Source organism: Ahaetulla prasina, chromosome 4 (assembly GCF_028640845.1).
Source record: "Ahaetulla prasina isolate Xishuangbanna chromosome 4, ASM2864084v1, whole genome shotgun sequence".
Lineage (NCBI taxonomy): Eukaryota > Metazoa > Chordata > Lepidosauria > Squamata > Colubridae > Ahaetulla > Ahaetulla prasina.
In genome coordinates this window covers 120,764,376-120,781,700 of record NC_080542.1, presented here as the reverse complement: position 1 = coordinate 120,781,700, position 17,325 = coordinate 120,764,376, and the positions used below count along the sequence as shown (strand labels likewise).

The following is a 17,325-nucleotide window of genomic DNA, read 5'->3' as shown; positions in this document are numbered from 1 at the left end:
GTTTGGCATGATTTATTTTTGACCAATACATGTTGGCTTCCAGTAATTGCTTTCCTTGTTCCTAGATGTTCGCAGATCTGATGCTTGATTAATATTTTCAGGATCTTCCCAGGTATTGATTGCTGGCTGATAGGCCTGCAATTTCTTAGAACCATTGTTTTTCCTTTTTTGAAGATGGCAATTAAATCAGCTCTCTTCCAGTTCTCTGGTAGTTCCTGATGCTCCAGAAGCTTTGAAAGATATTGTTCAGTGAATTTGAGATAATATCTATCAGTTCCTTCACAATTGTAGATGTAATCCATCTGATCCTGGTGATTTGGACGGGTGTTTTACCATTTTCTTGTCTATTTTGATTTATATTTCTAATTTGTCTTTTCTCATTGTTCATTCTCTAAGTTGTGTCTGACTGTTCATGACCCCATGGACTATAACACCACAGATCCTTCTGTCTTCCATGGTCTTCTGGAGTTTGCTCAAATTCCTGTTCATTGGCACTATCTAACTGTCTCATTCTTTATTGTCTTCCTTTTGCCTTAAATCTTTTCTAGTCTTTCAAGGTCTTTTCCAGGGAGTCCTCTCTTCTCATTTGGTGGCCAAAATATTTGAGCTTCAGCTTCAATTTCTGTCCTTTCAGTCAGGGTTGATTTCCATTAGGATTGATTGATTTGATCTCTTTACAGTCAAAGGAAATGTTGAGAGTCTTCTCCACAATTCAAAAGGATCAATTTTTTCGGTGCTCAGCCTTCTTTATTGCCCAACTCTCACAGCCATACTTTATTAACTGGGAAACCATAGCATTGACTTTATGGACTTTTGTCAGCAAGGTAATGTCTTGGCTTTAGCGTAGTCAATGAAGCAAAAATCAATGTATTTCTGGAACTACCTTGCTTTCTCCATAATCCCATAAGTGTTGGCAATTTGATCTTTAGTTTCTCTGCCTCTTAAAAATCCATACTGTACTTCTGGTAGTTCTCAGTTCACATATTGCTGAAATCTCAGCTTGTAGGTTTTTGATCATGATCTTGTTAGCATATGAAATGAGTGCAATTGAACGGTATTTATACAGGTCTTCATGGTTCTTTCAAAAGTGGGGGTCACCTAGATCTTAGGGAAATTGGGATCCAGATATCTATGGTTGTTTATATGTGATGAAAAAATACATTAATATAGTACATTTCACTTTTTGAGAATTGCCTTCTGCAATATGGAATAATGTAATATAATATGATTCACTGCTTGAATTTTTTTGTAATGAAAATACTTGTCTTTGCAGGTTCACCTTTAAATCCAGAACCAAGCAACAAATTTGGTATGTTGGGCAATTTAATGTCAAAAATGTTATAATATATGTATTAATATGGTAGTAAAATTTATTTAGTTTGATTTGAATCAGAGTGCTTTGAGAAAAATCTGGCTATATGACATAAAGAAGCATTCCTAAAATGCAATCTGTGATGGTTGAATTTGTAAGCAAACCAATTTCGAAGAGCACCAAAGAAAGCCAGATGTTGACTCTGGATGGCTTTAAAACTACAGACATTGTGATTCACTTTAAATGAAAGGTAGATGTCATTGACTGACCTCTTCACAGGCAATAATTGAATAGGGGCTTCTCAAGGATATGTAGAAATATGCAGTGGTTGGATTCAACCAGTTCGCACCACTTCAGCTGAACTGATTGTTAAATTGCTGGCTGGCCCCACCCCACCACTACTGATTGGCCTTGCACATACTGGCTGGTGGCCTTAGAGTCACACCATGGCATAGCTGCAGCTGCTTTTTGGCTCCCTTGCCTCGACCACTGGCCACGCGGCCCAGCCTGCTTGCCTGCCTTTGGCTGCAGCCTATGGCTTCCCGCGCATCTTGGCCTCCTCCTGAATAGCCTCAGGCTGCTCCAGCAGCAGAACAGGTAATCACAACAAGGTGCCCTCTTGGGCTGGGCTGAGAAGGGTGGTTGACCTGCAGCCACCCGGCTGCCAGCCACCCAAGCTAGCCTCTTCTGATTGCCTCACCCTGCAGCCAGCCCCATAGGCCTGTGCCCACCTCCCACCCAGGCAGCAGTTGCCTACCCCTGATGGATCACCTCACCTTGCAGCTGGCCATATCCAGGCCTGTCTTCATCCTGAGCAGTGATCCCAGCACCTGTCTGGCAGCCACCACCACCTCGTGAGCCTGCCTAGCCCGACTCCTGGCCAGTCTCCCAGGATCAGGGTGATTTTCCACAGCTGCTAGGTCTCACCTGCCAGTGAGCAGAGGGCAGGGAATGACCAGGGAGCATGAGGTTACATGGCCAGCATCGCTCCTCTGCAAGCCACCCATCCCTCACCTGCCTGCTGGGCCCAGCTCTTCGGCCACCATTGTGAGAATGGTGTGAGCCCCCTGAGCTGGAAGGTAAGGCTGATGGTGGGGAAAGAAGATCCACTCTGGGCTAGCTGCACTAAGCCAAAGGGCTGCCTTGGTGGGGGGGCACGATGAGGCTCTGTCATCTTTCAGGCCCAGCTTCAGCTTCTGTGGGGCCTCTGGGTAGGAGGCCTGAGAGAAAATGCCTCCCCCAAGGGCTTCCCATTTGCCCATCCATCGGCCGGGCTGGCCTGGAAGCATCATATCCCTGGCTGGATGTAGGACCAGGCTGGATGTAGGACCTGAGGTGAAGTGGAGGTCGAGCAGGTGGCAGCCCAGAACAGGGCAAAAATGATGCCGAGCTTTGCCATGTCTTCCCATCGAGGGGACCATTTGGCTAAGCTTGGAGTGGATCTTCCTTCCCTGCCATCAACATTACCTTCCATCCCATGGGGTTCACACCATTTTCATAGTGGTGGCCTGAGTTTGGATGAAATCCTTGGGGCGGTAGGCAGGCGAGGGACGGAGGGGTGTCTGGCAGGAGGTGATGCGGGTGGCATAGCCTTGTGTTCCCTGGTTGTTCCTGTCCCACGCCTGCTGACAAGTGAGACCCAGCAACTCTGGGCTGGGCAGGGGGCGAAATGCAGGTTGGCGGGGAGCTGAGCGGTGACAGCTCTTCCCTGCCTCTCTCTGCCAGCAGTTGTGGGATGAAGATAAGGTCACAGTTGCAGCCAGCCGGGAAAACCATACTAGAGCTGCTAGTGGGGGTGGGTGAGGCTGTAGCACATGCCTCACTTGAAGTTCCCAGCCGTTTGTTGAAAATCTTCCAAAAAGAGAGAGGGGAGGAAGTCCCACCCCTGGCCTTTTGGACCCAGAAGCCTTGCCTTGCGACCTTTCTGGGCAATGTGGATCTGGGTGTGATTGTCTCTTGTGCCTGGCCAGGAGACTGGCCAGGAGTCTGTCGGGCATGGGCTAGGCAGGCTGGCTGGTTTGGGGATTGGGATGCCTTGTGGGTATACCATCACTGGAGGTTTTTAAGAAGAAATTTGTCCATAATAGTATAGGGTCTCATGCTTGAGCAGGGGGTTGGACTAGAAAACCTCCAAGATCCCTTCCAACTCTGTTATTCTTTATAAATCTCTCCATTCAGAAAGAATGGTGATAAGCAATACTTAGAAATGTACATCAGGTCTTCTGATAGCAAAATCTCATCTTACTGGTTAGTATCAAGGGGAAGATGACTTTGAAAAAGCTTCCTTTCTCACCATAATATGCAAGACAAGGCGAGGACAGGCTGGAAGGGGAGGGGCAAGGAGAGGCCAGGTGAGGCACCCCTGAATGTGAGTGACATAAAGTTGGCCATGCCCACCCAGTCACATGGCCACCCAGCCATGCCCACCCAGTCACATGACTACCAAGCCACACTCACTAAGCCACACCCACCAAGCCATGCCCACAGAACTGGTTGTTAAACGATTTGAATCCCATATGGCTATAACCAAAGAGGAGATACTAAAAAGTAGGGCATTTTTTATATCTATAAAAAATCATTGGAAATTTTTATAAAACTTTCCCAAATATAAAACTTTCCCAAATGCGCTTCAAGGTTTTGGTAACTGTCTTCAAAGCGCTCCATGGCATAGGGCCAGGATACTTACGGGACCGTCTGCTGCTACCAAATACCTCTCACCGACCCGTGAGCTCTCACAGAGAGGGACTCCTCAGGGTGCCGTCGGCCAGACAGTGCCGACTGGCAACTCCCAGGGGAAGGGCCTTCTCTGTGGGGGCCCCCACTCTCTGGGACGAGCTTCCCCCAGGACTTCGCCAACTTCCCGACCTCCGAACCTTTCGCCAGGAGCTTAAGACACATCTATTTATTTGCGCAGGACTGGACTAGTTTTTAAATTCGAATTGGTTTTAATTGGGGATTTTATTATTTTATTATCATTTTAATTATTCGGCCAATTATAATAAGTTTTTTAATGGATGTTTTATTTGTATTTATATGTATATTTTTATCTGGTTGTGAACCGCCCTGAGTCCCTAGGGAGATAGGGCGGTATAAAAATATGAAAAATGAAAAATAAAATAAATAAATAAATAAATATACTAAGCTTTGATTGCATTTGATAGTGATTTAATTGAATCAAGTGATCTGAGCAATTGCATAAGACAACAGCCCACTTCTTTCTCCAGCTAGTTTTGAAAGCAAATTAAAATGGTCTCCTGGTTGTTTTATATTGCTTTGTCTTCAGTCTCAACTTTGCAATCTGGGTTGACTTCTGTGTATTCTGGAACATTTGCTTAGAAGCCTCTTCCAGCTATTGGAAGCAGTCAATTGAAATCAGTTTGCTAGATATAATATGGAGATGTCTTTGAGCCAAAGTACAACATGGAAACTTCAATGACTATTTGCTTTGTGTTCTGTGGAATAGATGCAAAAGGACTGCTCAGATATACATTATAAGTCATTTCTTCTATTTCTTCTTTTGCAGATTATACTTATAAAAACATTGAAGATGGCTGGATTGAATTTGAAAACAATGAGTATTATTTCAGTAATACAACAATGCCTGCAGAAAAAGCCCGGAAGTTCTGCAAACAACATCATGGTGATCTTACTACCATTGAGAGTCAAAAGGAAAAAACGTTTTTGTGGAAATATGTAAGAAATATATGCAATAGTTACTTACAAAAAATAAGTTGCTTCAAAAAATTTATGTGTGTGGGTGTATATCTGTGTGTATGTATAATAGGTGTGAATGTGTATGAATGCGCGAATGTGTGTGTGTGCATGCGTGTCAGGATTCCAACTAATATACCCATAGTAAATAGAACTCCGAGGCGGCTAGGTTCCTCCAAGAAGTTTTATTGGATATATCATATTGGCACAGGCTGGTGAAAACTGACTCTAAATGTTCCCACGGTTTTCACCTCATTAAATGTTTTTCCCCTTTCCCCAAACAATCAGTCACATGCTCCAATCAGGGTACAATCCAGTTGTTTGGTAACATCATTCCTCCTTTCTCCAGGCATCTGTGAGAATGTCCTTGGCTCACAGGAGAAATTATTTTGTTTTGACTACAAAACTCCAGCTATCACTATTCCCCCCTCCCTATCCCTCATCTCCATTGTGGCAACACTGGAGCCTCAAAATGACTTCAGTCAGGCCAGCTTCAGAGTTGACAGTGTGTGTATGATATAACAGCCAGATCTTTTCAGAAACTGAAGAATTTCTTTTAAACTTTTGTATAAAATATGTATTATGGTGGCCATTAAATTAAGAAAACTGGATGTTTAGTGCAGTCCAGGATTAAAATGCACTTACCTTCACTACTGGATTGCAAATGTGAGCGCATGCATGCACTCACTCGTGAGAGCCTTCTGTGCATGCGCAGATTGTCAAAAATGCGATGTGATGATATCCAGGTGGGTGGGCAGAGCCTCCTGCCGCCAGCCGTACTGGATCCTACGAGCCGGATAGGTCCAGTTGGATTTCACCACTGGTGCAGTCAACTTAAGTAGAAACCAATTATTTCAAGAATATAATAGGTTAGATGTTATCTTTTTACTCAAATGAGTTTTCAAGAACTACATTGTTAAAAAGTGGAACATATTTCAAAATTGTCATTTATTTTGTGCTTAGTTGCTTCTATGCAACATGATTTGCAAATATGCCGCCTTTGACATGACCTGAGTTTAACTCATAGAATCATCCATTACAATGTCCTTCCTGTTGAAGACTACTTCAGCTTCAATTGCAACAATACACGAGCACACAATAGATTTAAGCTTAATGTTAACCGCTCCAATCTTGATTGAAGAAAATATGACTTCAGTAACAGTTATTAATACTTGGAATACACTACCTGACTCTGTGGTCTCTTCCCAAAATCCCCAAAGCTTCAACCAAAAACTGTCCACTATTGACCTCACCCCATTCCTAAGAGGTCCGTAAGGGGCGTGCATAAGATCACAAGAGTGCCTACCATTCCTGTCCTATTGTTTCCTCTCAATATATCCAATTAATATAGTTATTATCTACTCATACTCATATATATGCTTATATATTGTATAGTTATTTCATGCTTATGTTTATATATACTGTGTGACAAAATAAATAAATAAACAAACAAACAAACAAACATTTTTAATTATCACATAGTGTTCATCTTAGTACCTACCAGTAGTAGGAAAGATTCTATACTATATTGGATTATTGGTTCTGATGCTCTTAACAATAGCTAAATTAGATTTATTGATATGCTATGTTATTTTTTATTAAAGCAGAAAATAACTATTTTTATTGTCTTTTCTTCTTTTACATTTTAGGCTATCAACTATGGAATTTATCAAGATTCCTACATTGGTTTAATTTTGAGTCTTGACAAAAAGTTTGGGTAGGTGAACAAAATATATAAATGATGATGACGATATCCATTCAATCATGTCCAACTTTGGCAATTCTATGTGCTGGGTCTGTCCATGTCTTCCAATCTTGCACTACTTTCAGTTGTTCTATACTCTAGCTGGTGTCAGCTTTGATGGTGTCCCGCCGCTGTGTTCTTTGGCAGTCTGCTTTCCTCTAATCATTAACACTTCCAAATACTCTTGGTTCCTCTAGTGAATTCCCCTAAATGAAATGACCAAAATAAGCGAGACTAAGTTTGTGATTTTGCATTCCAGAGATGTCTGGTGTTATGTACTCCAGTACTTGCTTTAGAATATGAAGAATTGTGCCTTCTCCAGAACAAGGGCTCAGAGTCGATTTTCTTCTTGTCTTGCTTTTTTAAGGTCCAACTTTCACAAACATAGGTAGCTATGGAGAACATAATAAAATTGACTAATCCACATTTGATTGCCAGGCTGATTGATTTTGCATATTTGACTCATGTTCATCGTTGCTGTGTAACCCAGTTCAATCAACATTTTATTTCTGGGCTGCATCCACTGCTTTGAGTGATCTGTAATCCTAGGAAAGTGGTTTCCCCCCCCTGCATTCTATCTCTTCACCATCAATTTCTATTTTGATATTTCCATTCCTTGCAGTGGTCATGAACTCGGTCTTTTTGATGTTCAGAAAGAGATCCAAAATTCTCATGAATAAGGAAGATTTTGTAAAGTTCCTAGCCAGCATTTGTTGAAAGCAAGAGTTTGACAGGAATTTGTAATGCTTTCACTTTGGAACATAATTTATCATAGTTAGAACAATTAGTCAGTTGAATGATTTGCCTCTAAAAGTTGTGGATGCGCCAACACTGGAGTTTTTAAGAAGAGAGTGGACAACCATTTGTCTGAAATGCTATAGGGCAGGGGTAGCGAACAATAGCCCTTTTATGATTTGTGAACCTCAATTCCCAGAATTCCTCAGCCAGCCATGCTAGCTTAGGAATTCTGGGAGTTAAAGCTTTGGGCGAAGGCTGGAGGGAAACGCCATTGGTGGTGAAGAGCCAGAGGTCCTTGTTCCAGAGGGACTACCTCATGGCCTGGAACTGGCTGACCATCTCAGCCCACTGAGCCTCCAAGCAGTGGTATCTGGCCTTGCCCTCCTGCAGGTCTTCCCTCTGCTTGGAAAGCCTATGTTCCTAGTCTTCAGTGAGGTGCTTCTGCTGAGCCTCCTTCCCTGTCAGATCCAATTTGAACTGAACCAGCTGTTTTGCCAACTTTTTCCCATGGTGGCTGCTTAGCTCTAACAACTGCTTCCTATTGGGGCCCTAAGGAGCCCGAGCGGAGAGACAAGGAGGGGCTGGGAGGGGAGGGGCGAGTAGGTGCCCCTTGATGTGAGTGACATTGAGTTGGCCACGCCGACTCAGTCACATGACAACCTAGCTGCACGCACCCAGCTGGTCATTAGGCAGATCATATTAGTGGTCTGTGGGATTTAAAATTATGAATTTGGTGGTCCCTGAGGTACAAAAGGGTGGGGACCCCTGTCATAGATGACTGCCAAATATTTTTCTTCAGATGGATGGATGGAACACCAGTGACATATGAAGCCTGGGGCCCCGGTGAACCCAACTTTGCAAATGAAGATGAACACTGTGTAGTTATGTATTATGATTCAGGCAAGTAAAATAAATTTCAGGTTTTCAACCGTTCTTTGTATGTGCATGATTCGGATATGAATGAGTGGTCAATAAGTGAGGACTACATCTATTCCAGGGGTGTCAAACTCTCGTTGTCACAGTGTTGTCACGTGATGTATAGGGACTTTTCCCCCTTCGCTAAACTGGTTATGGGTGTGGCCAACGCTGAACGCATCCGGCACACGGGCCACAAGTTTGACAGCCCTGGTCTATTCTTTCACATGTACTGTAGGATTCCAGTATGTACTATTGCACTTTGCGCTATTATTATTTTGGTTGCAACATTTTATTTTATTTTATTTATTTATTTTGTCAAATACAACAATATATATAAGTATAAGCATGAAATAATCACACAAATTGAATACAACCAAAGGGAACATTAGGACAGGAACGGTAGGCATGCTGGTGCTCTTATGCACACCCCTTAACATATAGCTAACCTGTTGCTATTTACTTTAAGAATAATTTAATCTTCCCAGATGACAGTATAATTTCTTTGACCAGGTGTATGGAATGATATAAACTGCGGTGCTGAGAAAAGCTTCATCTGTGAGAGACACAATAGCTCTGTCCGTTCAACTGCAGCGCCCACATTACCTGCAAATCCAAAAGGGTGCAGTGATGGCTGGCTTTGGTTTAATGACAAGGTAATTTATCTAGTTAATGTAAATATTTTGAGGTAGCATCACTGTTCAAACATCCTAAAGGCAAATATAAATAAATACATTGAGATTGCTATAGGCAGCCAGTTGTCTTTTTAGACCTTCCAATGAACACAGGTAGTTTGGCAAGAGATATCTTCATGGGCATTTTTTCTTCCAAAAAATGGACGTAAACATCAGTTTTCAATAAAAAAAGGAATAAATCATGGTCATGTGACCACAGAGCACGGCTAGTGTCTATAAGTGTAGGCTCATTGTCAAGTGCCCAAAATGTGATCACATGACTGTGGGAAGGAGGAATCATCAAAACTTTAAACCCCTCTTCTGGGGGTGTCTCTTGTTAAGTGACTATAAAGGTAAAGGTAAAGGTTCCCCTTAGAATAGAATAGAATAGAATAGAATAGAATAGAATAGAATAGAATAGAATAGAATAGAATAGAATTTATTGGCCAAGTGTGATTGGACACACAAGGAATTTGTCTTGGTGCATATGCTCTCAGTGTACATAAAAGAAAAAATACCTTCATCAAGGTACAATATTTATTTTATTTTATTTATTTTTATTTATTTTATTTGTCATAACAATATAACAATATATATATACAAGCGTTGCATAAAGGGTTATATAATATATGAACGTATATATGAGGAGAAACGAGGTACTAAAAACATATATATACATAGGGGAAGAAACAGTAGGACAGGAACGGTAGGCACATTTGTGCTCTTATGCACGCCCCTTAGAGTCCTCTTAGGAAAGTGGTGAGGTCAACCGTGGACAGTTTTTGAGTAAAGCCTTTGGGGTTATGAGAAGAAACCACAGAGTCAGGTAATGCATTCCAAGTATATACAATTCTGTTACAGAAATCGTGTTTTCTGCAATCTAAACTGGAGCGGTTGACATTGAGTTTAAATCTGTTGGTAGCTCTTGTGATATTGTTATTGAAACTAAAAAAGTCATTGACAGGAAGGACATTACAACAGATGATTTTATATGCTAAACCCAGATCTTGACGAAGGCGACGAAGTTCTAAGTTTTCTAGACCCAAGATATCAAGTCTGGTGGAATAAGGTATTTTATTAGTTTCGGAGGAGTGGAGAATTCTTCTCGTAAAATACCTTTGGACACGCTCAACTGTGTTGATGTCAGATATATGGTATGGGTTCCAGACAGGAGAGCAGTAATCAAGAATTGGCCTAACAAATGTTTTATATGCTCTGGTCAGTAGCGTGGTGTTTTTTGAAAAGAAGCTACATAAAATTAAGTTAACAACTCTTAGAGCCTTCTTAGCTATATAGTTGCAGTGGGCTTTGGAACTTAAATCGTTAGATATAAAAACTCCAAGGTCTTTGACAGGGTGGGGGTCATCTGCGAGGCAATGTCCATCAAGCATGTACTTTGTAATTGGGTTCTTTCTTCCAATATGCAAGACTGAGCATTTACTGGTTGAGATTTGTAGTTGCCAAATTTTAGACCAAGCAGTTAGGTGATCAAGGTCCTTTTGAATTGTGGATGTATTGTCAGTGGTGTTGAAAAGTTTGACATCAGCAGCAGAGAACACAGTTACTTGAGATATGATTATAAAGATCATTTATGTATATTATAAAGAGAGTAGGTCCAAGAACGCTGCCTTGAGGAACACCACTCTTGACAGGAACAGGATTTGATAGAGCATTACCAATTTTAACTATTTGTTGTCTGTTTGACAGAAAAGCAGATATCCAGTTGTGTAAGGGTCCTGAAATGCCATAGGATTTTAATTTTAGGAGAAGTTTATCATGTACTACTGAGTCAAAAGCTTTACAGAAGTCTATGTATATTGCATCTATTGATTTACCTAGGTCAAGATTTGTAGTCCATAGGTTTTTACAGTGGAGAAATTGTAAATTGCAAGATAATTTTTTCCTGAAGCCAAATTGTTTATTTGAGAGAAGGTTGTGTATTTCTAAGTGTAAGGTAATGGATTGGTTGATGATAGATTCCATAACCTTGCAGGCGACGCAACATAAGGAGATTGGTCTATAATTATCAACTAAGCTGGGGTCGCCTTTTTTGAAAACTGGAATGACTGTGGCTAGTGACCAGAGACTGGGAAGGGAACTGGTAGTAAAAGCTATATTAAAGATTATACTTAGGGATTCTGCTAGATTACTAGAGAGTTTTTTTAAAAAGTAAGCACAAAGTCCATCAGGTCCAATGGATAGAGATGGCTTCAATTTACTTAGAGCTTTACCAACATTTTCTTCTGTAAAATCAACATTAGTTAAGTTGTCATGCACATTGCTTGTACAATTAGGAAATGTGGGATGAGTGCCATCACTGTTGACAAAAACTGATGCAAAGAATTTGTTAAAGAGGTTTGCTCTAGTTACTTCATCATTGTATACATTGCCATCAGAATCTTTTAGTGGTGGCATGCATCTAGAGTTTTTAAGCTTGTTGTTGACAAAATTATAGAAGGCACGACTGGAATTAGTGCGCAGAAGATCCTCTTCTTGCTTGGTGTGGTAATTTGTGCATTCAGTTTTTATTTGGTTGCATATAGTTCTGTAGCGATTTTTAAAATTAGCTACATAGCCCTTTTTGTTTCTTTTCCAAAGGGATCTTTTTTTAGATTGAAGCTTTTTTATTGATATGGGTAGTTTGCTTTTCCTGATCTTGGTGGTAGTTTGTGGTACGTATAGTTCGATGACTCTGTTGATTTCGAGTAGGAAAACTCTATAGTGGTCTTCGGCAGTGATACAGGTTGAGAACAGATTTTGCCAGTCCAGAAATGAAAGATCATTGTTTATAAGGTCATAATTGGCTTTTTTGAAGTTGTAGATGGGAATGCTATTGATATGATGATTTAAGTGACAACGTATATTAAGATGGAAGTCAATCATGCAATGATCACTGTTGGAAAAGGGTTCTCTTATTTGTAGTCCATAAATGGTATTGTTGTTGTTGCAGAAGATGAGGTCAAGGCAGTTGTTTAGTCTTGTACTGTTAGTTACAAGTTGTTCAAGACCTAGGTTTGTAACAGCGTTGTATATTGTAGTGTGGATTGGATCAGTTGTACTTTCGTTTGTTATCCAGTTGATGAGAGGTAAATTTAGGTCACCCAGGAAGATGAGTGGATATGGGCAAGAGGCAGCCCATGTTAGTAATGAGGTTAAAATATTAGCATGAGTAATATCGTAGTCGGGGGCTCTGTAGCATAGAATGAATCGAAGTGCGGTATTAGATGATAGGTCGCATACAATAGTTTCAGGAAGAGAAAGTTTGTGTGCAACTTGAATGTTTTTTAGATTCAGTGACTTTTTATAGAAAATAGCAACTCCACCACCTCTTCGGTTTTCACGATCTGAACGGTGAACTTGATATTCTTTGTTTAAAATGATGGAATCAGGGATGGATGAGATTAGCCATGTTTCACAAATAAATATGATATCAAATGTACCACTTTTTAGCAGGAGGATAAATTCAGGTAATTTGTTAAGAATACTTCTTGCATTCATCAATTTACATTTAAAATCTGTAGAAAGAGGTGTTAAAGAGGTAAGGGGCATGCATACCTAGTTTTGAATGTTAGTTGGTTGAGGGATATGTACAACTGGTGGTTGTATAGGAGATTGGATGAGTGGATGGAAGTTATGGGTGGTGAGTGCTTGGATGTTGGGTACTTGACTGTTTGTTGATATGGTTGGTTGGATGGATGGTTGGAAGGCTGGTTGGAAGGTTGGTTGGATGGATGATCGGATGGCTGGCTGAATGGTTTGTTGGATAGCTGTACGGATGGCTGGTTGAATGGTTTGTTGGATGGCTGATTGGATGACAGTTTCGATGGATGGTTGGCTGATGGGTACTTGATTGGTCGAAGGGATGGCTGGTTGGATGTTATGGGTGATGGGGGGTTTGGTGGTGAGTTTTTGATTGTAGGATTTAATTTTAATGTAATTGGCATGGTAATCAATATATAGGTTTGATTGTCTTCGTTTATGTTCAGTGCGGAGTTCACGAGAACGTATCCACTGCAGGAAAGATAGATCAGGGCGTGATCTAAGTTTACTGTAGGCAGGATTTGTTTTAGCAATAGAGTTGATGGTATATATGAACTTACATTTGCTGCTCTCGTTTATGCAGATGACTCTGCAGAATCTTGGTGCTATTGATCCGTCACTGTTTTTATATTCAGGACCATCTCTGGAGACTGCAATTATTTCATTTGGGGAAATGGATGATGAATTATAATTTCCAATTATGTTGTGAATTTTGGTGATATCGGGTTCGTTTGTGTTTTCTAGACCAAATAATATTGCATTATTTATTTTTTGACCTCTCTCCAAGGCATCTCTAATTAGTTGGTCAGTAGTAAATTGTTGTTTAGGTAGAGTTGAAGGATGAGTATTATGTAAAGGTAGATGAGTTGGGAAGACATTTAGATCAGTCGAGAAATCATTTTTTTGTGTTGTAATTTGTTTTATCAGATTGGTGAAACTTTGTTCTATAACTGTTAGGATTTTTTCCCCCTAAGTTTTGTTCAATGGCTAGAATTCTTTTTTCTAGGTTTTGTTCAATAGTTAGTATTCTTTTTTCCAAGTTTTGTTCAATTGTAGCCATTATTCTTGTTTCTAAGTTTTTATCAGCGTTGGATTTTTTGGCTGGCATAGTGATATATATATATATATTTATTTATTATTATTATTATTATTATTATTGAATAAATTATGTGATAAGTAATGAAGCAGTATCTTTCTTATTACTTCTATTTTATTTATTGAATAATTTTTATAATTATTCAATAATTGAGGAAGTATGTTTAAACACTATGTTTATGGTGTAGATTGGCGGGAGATTTAAAAGGTCCTTTAGGTATGGAGGCAGAAGCAGTGTGGGTGGTGCTAAACCTCCTTAGCAACTCACCCGGCACAAGGGTTAATTGAACCTTGGATGAAGTTCCGGAGGTGCTGGCTGCCCTGGCAGTGACAGCTGCTACAAAATAGGTCGGTTGTCAAAATTGCCGATGGGGCGTCGATCAGCGGTAGACGGCAGCAGCAGCTCTTGAATCGTGGCTTTAGCGAAGCAGAAGCAGCGCAGGTAGTGCCAAACCTCCCCAGCAACTCGCCCGGCACTTAAGTTAATCGATCCCCAGATGCAGTTCAGGTGGTGCAGGATACCCTGGCAGCGATGGTCGCTGTAAATCGCAGGTTGATCAGATGTGCTGTCAGAATAGCGGCGGCGGCGGCTGTCAGAAAAGCGGCTTCAGGAGCTGTCCAGCGGTCATCTGTATACCGGCAGCGGAGGGGGTGGCGGCAGCAGCAGCCTCTCAAATACGGAACACCCGAGTCCACTGGGTCACCAGAGATGGTGATGATGATGATGATCGTCCGACGATCTTCCTTATCCCGGCAGCAGTGAAGGGGCGGCGGCAGCTTTAGATTATATTTAGATTAGATTTCTGAGAGTGGCCGTTACAAGATGGAAGAAGTAACGGCAGTTGAGTGATAGTTGCGGTGATTATAGAGGAGCAGTAAGTTGAAATTATCGCTCTTGAATTATAACGCAGGGATCCTCTGTATTTCGTTAAGTAGGGATATCTGTTTGTCTTGGTAGCGATGGGTATTTAAGCAAAAGTTGTCATTTGACAAAAGGTCTCAGAGGAGCTTCCCTATTTATCTGTTGCTCTCGTGCTCACCGGAACCGGATCAAAACAAAACAAATGATGGTCATAGGGTACAATTTAACCCTTAATGATAGCAACAAAAAGTTATAGTCATACAGTCATAAGTGGAAAGAGATGATGATGGAAACGATGAGAAGATTAATAGTAGTGTAGATTTAGGAAATAGTTTGACAGTGTTGAGGGAATTATTTGTTTAGCAAAGTGATGGCCTTCGGGAAAAAACTGTTCTTGTGTCTAATTGTTCTGGTGTGCAGTGCTCTATAGAGTCATTTTGGGGTAGGAGTTGAAACAGTTTATGTCCAGGATGTGATGGAGCTGTAAATATTTTCACGGCCCTCTTCTTGATTCGTGCAGTATACAGGTCCTCAATGGAAAGCAGGTTGGTAGCAATTATTTTTTCTGCAGTTCTAATTATCCTATTGTTGGGTTGCAGAACAAAACCAGACAGTTATAGAGGTGCAAATGACAGACTCAATAATTCCTCTGTAGAACTGGATCAGTAGCTCCTTGGGCAGTTTGAGCTTTTTGAGTTGGCGCAGAAAGAACAGTCTTTGTTGTCCTTTTTTAATGATGTTTTTGATGTTAGCTGTCCATTTTAGATCTTGTGATATGATAGAACTTAGAAATTTGAAGGTTTCTACTGTTGATACTGTGTTGTCAAGTATTGTGAGAGATGGAAGTATGGAAGGGTTTCTCCTAAAGTCTACCACCATTTCTACAGTTTTAAGTGTGTTCAGTTCCAGATTGTTTCAGTCGCACCACAAGGCTAGTCGTTTGACCTCACGTCTATATGCGGATTTGTCATTGTTTCGAATGAGACCAATCACCGTTGTGTCATCTGCAAACTTCAGTAGTTTAACAGATGGATTGTTGGAGATGCAGTTATTGGTATACAGAGAGAAGAAAAGTGGGGAGAGCACACAGGCTTGGGGGCCCCCTGTGCTAATTGTACAGGTATCTGATGTGATCCTGCTTAGCTTCACCTGCTGCTTCCTGTTTGTTAGGAAGCTTGTGATCCGCTTACAAGTCTGTTCAGGTATTTGTAGCTGGTTTAGCTTAGTTAGAAGAGTGTCTGGAATGATGGTATTGAATGCTGAACTAAAGTCTACGAAGAGGACCCTTACATAAGTCTTTGGAGATTCAAGATGTTGTAAGATGTAGTGCAGAGCCATATTAACAGCATCATTTGTTGATCTATTTGCTCGGTATGCAAATTGCAAGGGGTCTAATAGCGGATCCGTGATGGTTTTCAAGTAGGAAAGCACTAGCCTTTCAAAGGCTTTCATAACTACAGATGTTAAAGCAACTGGTCTGTAGTCATTCAGTTCTTTGATAGTGGGCTTCTTCGGCACTGGGATGATGGTAGAGCGTTTGAAGCAAGAAGGAACATAGCACATCTCTAGTGATTTATTGAAGATATGGGTGAAAATGGGAGCCAATTGGTCAGCACAGACTTTTAAGCAAGAAGGAGTTATCTTGTCTGGGCCTGGAGCTTTTCCTGGCTTTTGTCTGTGAAATAGGTTCTGCACTTCCTTTTCTGTGATCACTAGGGGTTGTGAACCCAATGGGATGGGATCAGTTGTAAGAGGCTTGACTGTTGTTATGTCTGAGATGGGGGTTATGGAGATAGGTGGCTGTAGTTTCCTTTCAAACCTGCAGTAAAACACGTTCAGGTCATCTGCCAGGTCTTCCTTCAGCCTGGGAGGGAGGTTTGCCATAGCCGGTGATATTTTTAAGAGTTTCCCACACGTTTGCTGGTTCATTTGCTGAAAACTGATTCTTTAGCTTTTCAAAGTAGCTTCTTTTTGCTGCTCTGATCTCCCTTGTTAGTACATTTCTGGCCTGATTGTACAGCATTTTATCATCTTTCCTGTAGGCTTCCTCTTTGGAATGACGTAGCTGCTTAAGTTTAGGTGTCAACCAAGGTTTGTTGTTACTGTATATTCGTAAGTTCCTTGTCGGTACACATAGGTCTTCACAGAAGCTGATGTATAATGTTCAGTATCTGTGAGTTCTTCCAGGTCTGCAGAAGAATCTTAAAAAATGTTCCAATCGGTGCAGTCAAAGCAGGCCTGCAGCTTTAATTTTGACTCCTCTGTCCAGACCTTCACTAATTTAATTGTTGTTTTGTGGTTTTAAGTCTTTGCCTGTAAGCAAAGGTGAATCATGCAATGATCAGAGGGTCCTACAGCTGCATGTTGTAAAGACTGATAAGCATCTTTTAGTGTTGTGTAGCAATGGTCTAAAGTATTCTTGCCTCTAGTGGGACAATTGACATGCTGAAAGTATTTTGGTAGCTCTTTCCTTAAGTTTGCCTTATTTAGATTTCCCAAAATCTAAATAAGCCAGTGAATCAGGGTATTTGGCTTCAGCCTCCATGAGTTGGTCAGCTAGAGTTCATAATGCCTTGTTTACACAGGCTTGAGGTGGTACATAAACAGCAATAGAAGAAATGAGGAAAATTCACGAGGCAAATAGTATGGTTTGCAGTTAATAATTAAAGTCTCTAAATTGTTGTTGCAGAATTTGTAAATTCCAGATAAATCTTGACACCAGCTGATGTTATTA

The 17,325-nt window shown here is 40.9% G+C and overlaps 1 protein-coding gene across 1 annotated transcript in view; it reads left to right on the top strand.

Moving 5' to 3' along the window:
- Positions 1-17,325, top strand: part of LOC131198224 (macrophage mannose receptor 1-like) — a 68,886-nt gene that overhangs the window by 28,860 nt on the left and 22,701 nt on the right. Inside the window, exons 16-20 of the mRNA XM_058182717.1 lie at positions 1,274-1,309; positions 4,836-5,005; positions 6,673-6,740; positions 8,305-8,405; positions 8,934-9,076. Of these exons, the coding sequence (XP_058038700.1) occupies positions 1,274-1,309; positions 4,836-5,005; positions 6,673-6,740; positions 8,305-8,405; positions 8,934-9,076 (518 nt within the window). The remainder of the gene's footprint in view (positions 1-1,273; positions 1,310-4,835; positions 5,006-6,672; positions 6,741-8,304; positions 8,406-8,933; positions 9,077-17,325) is intronic.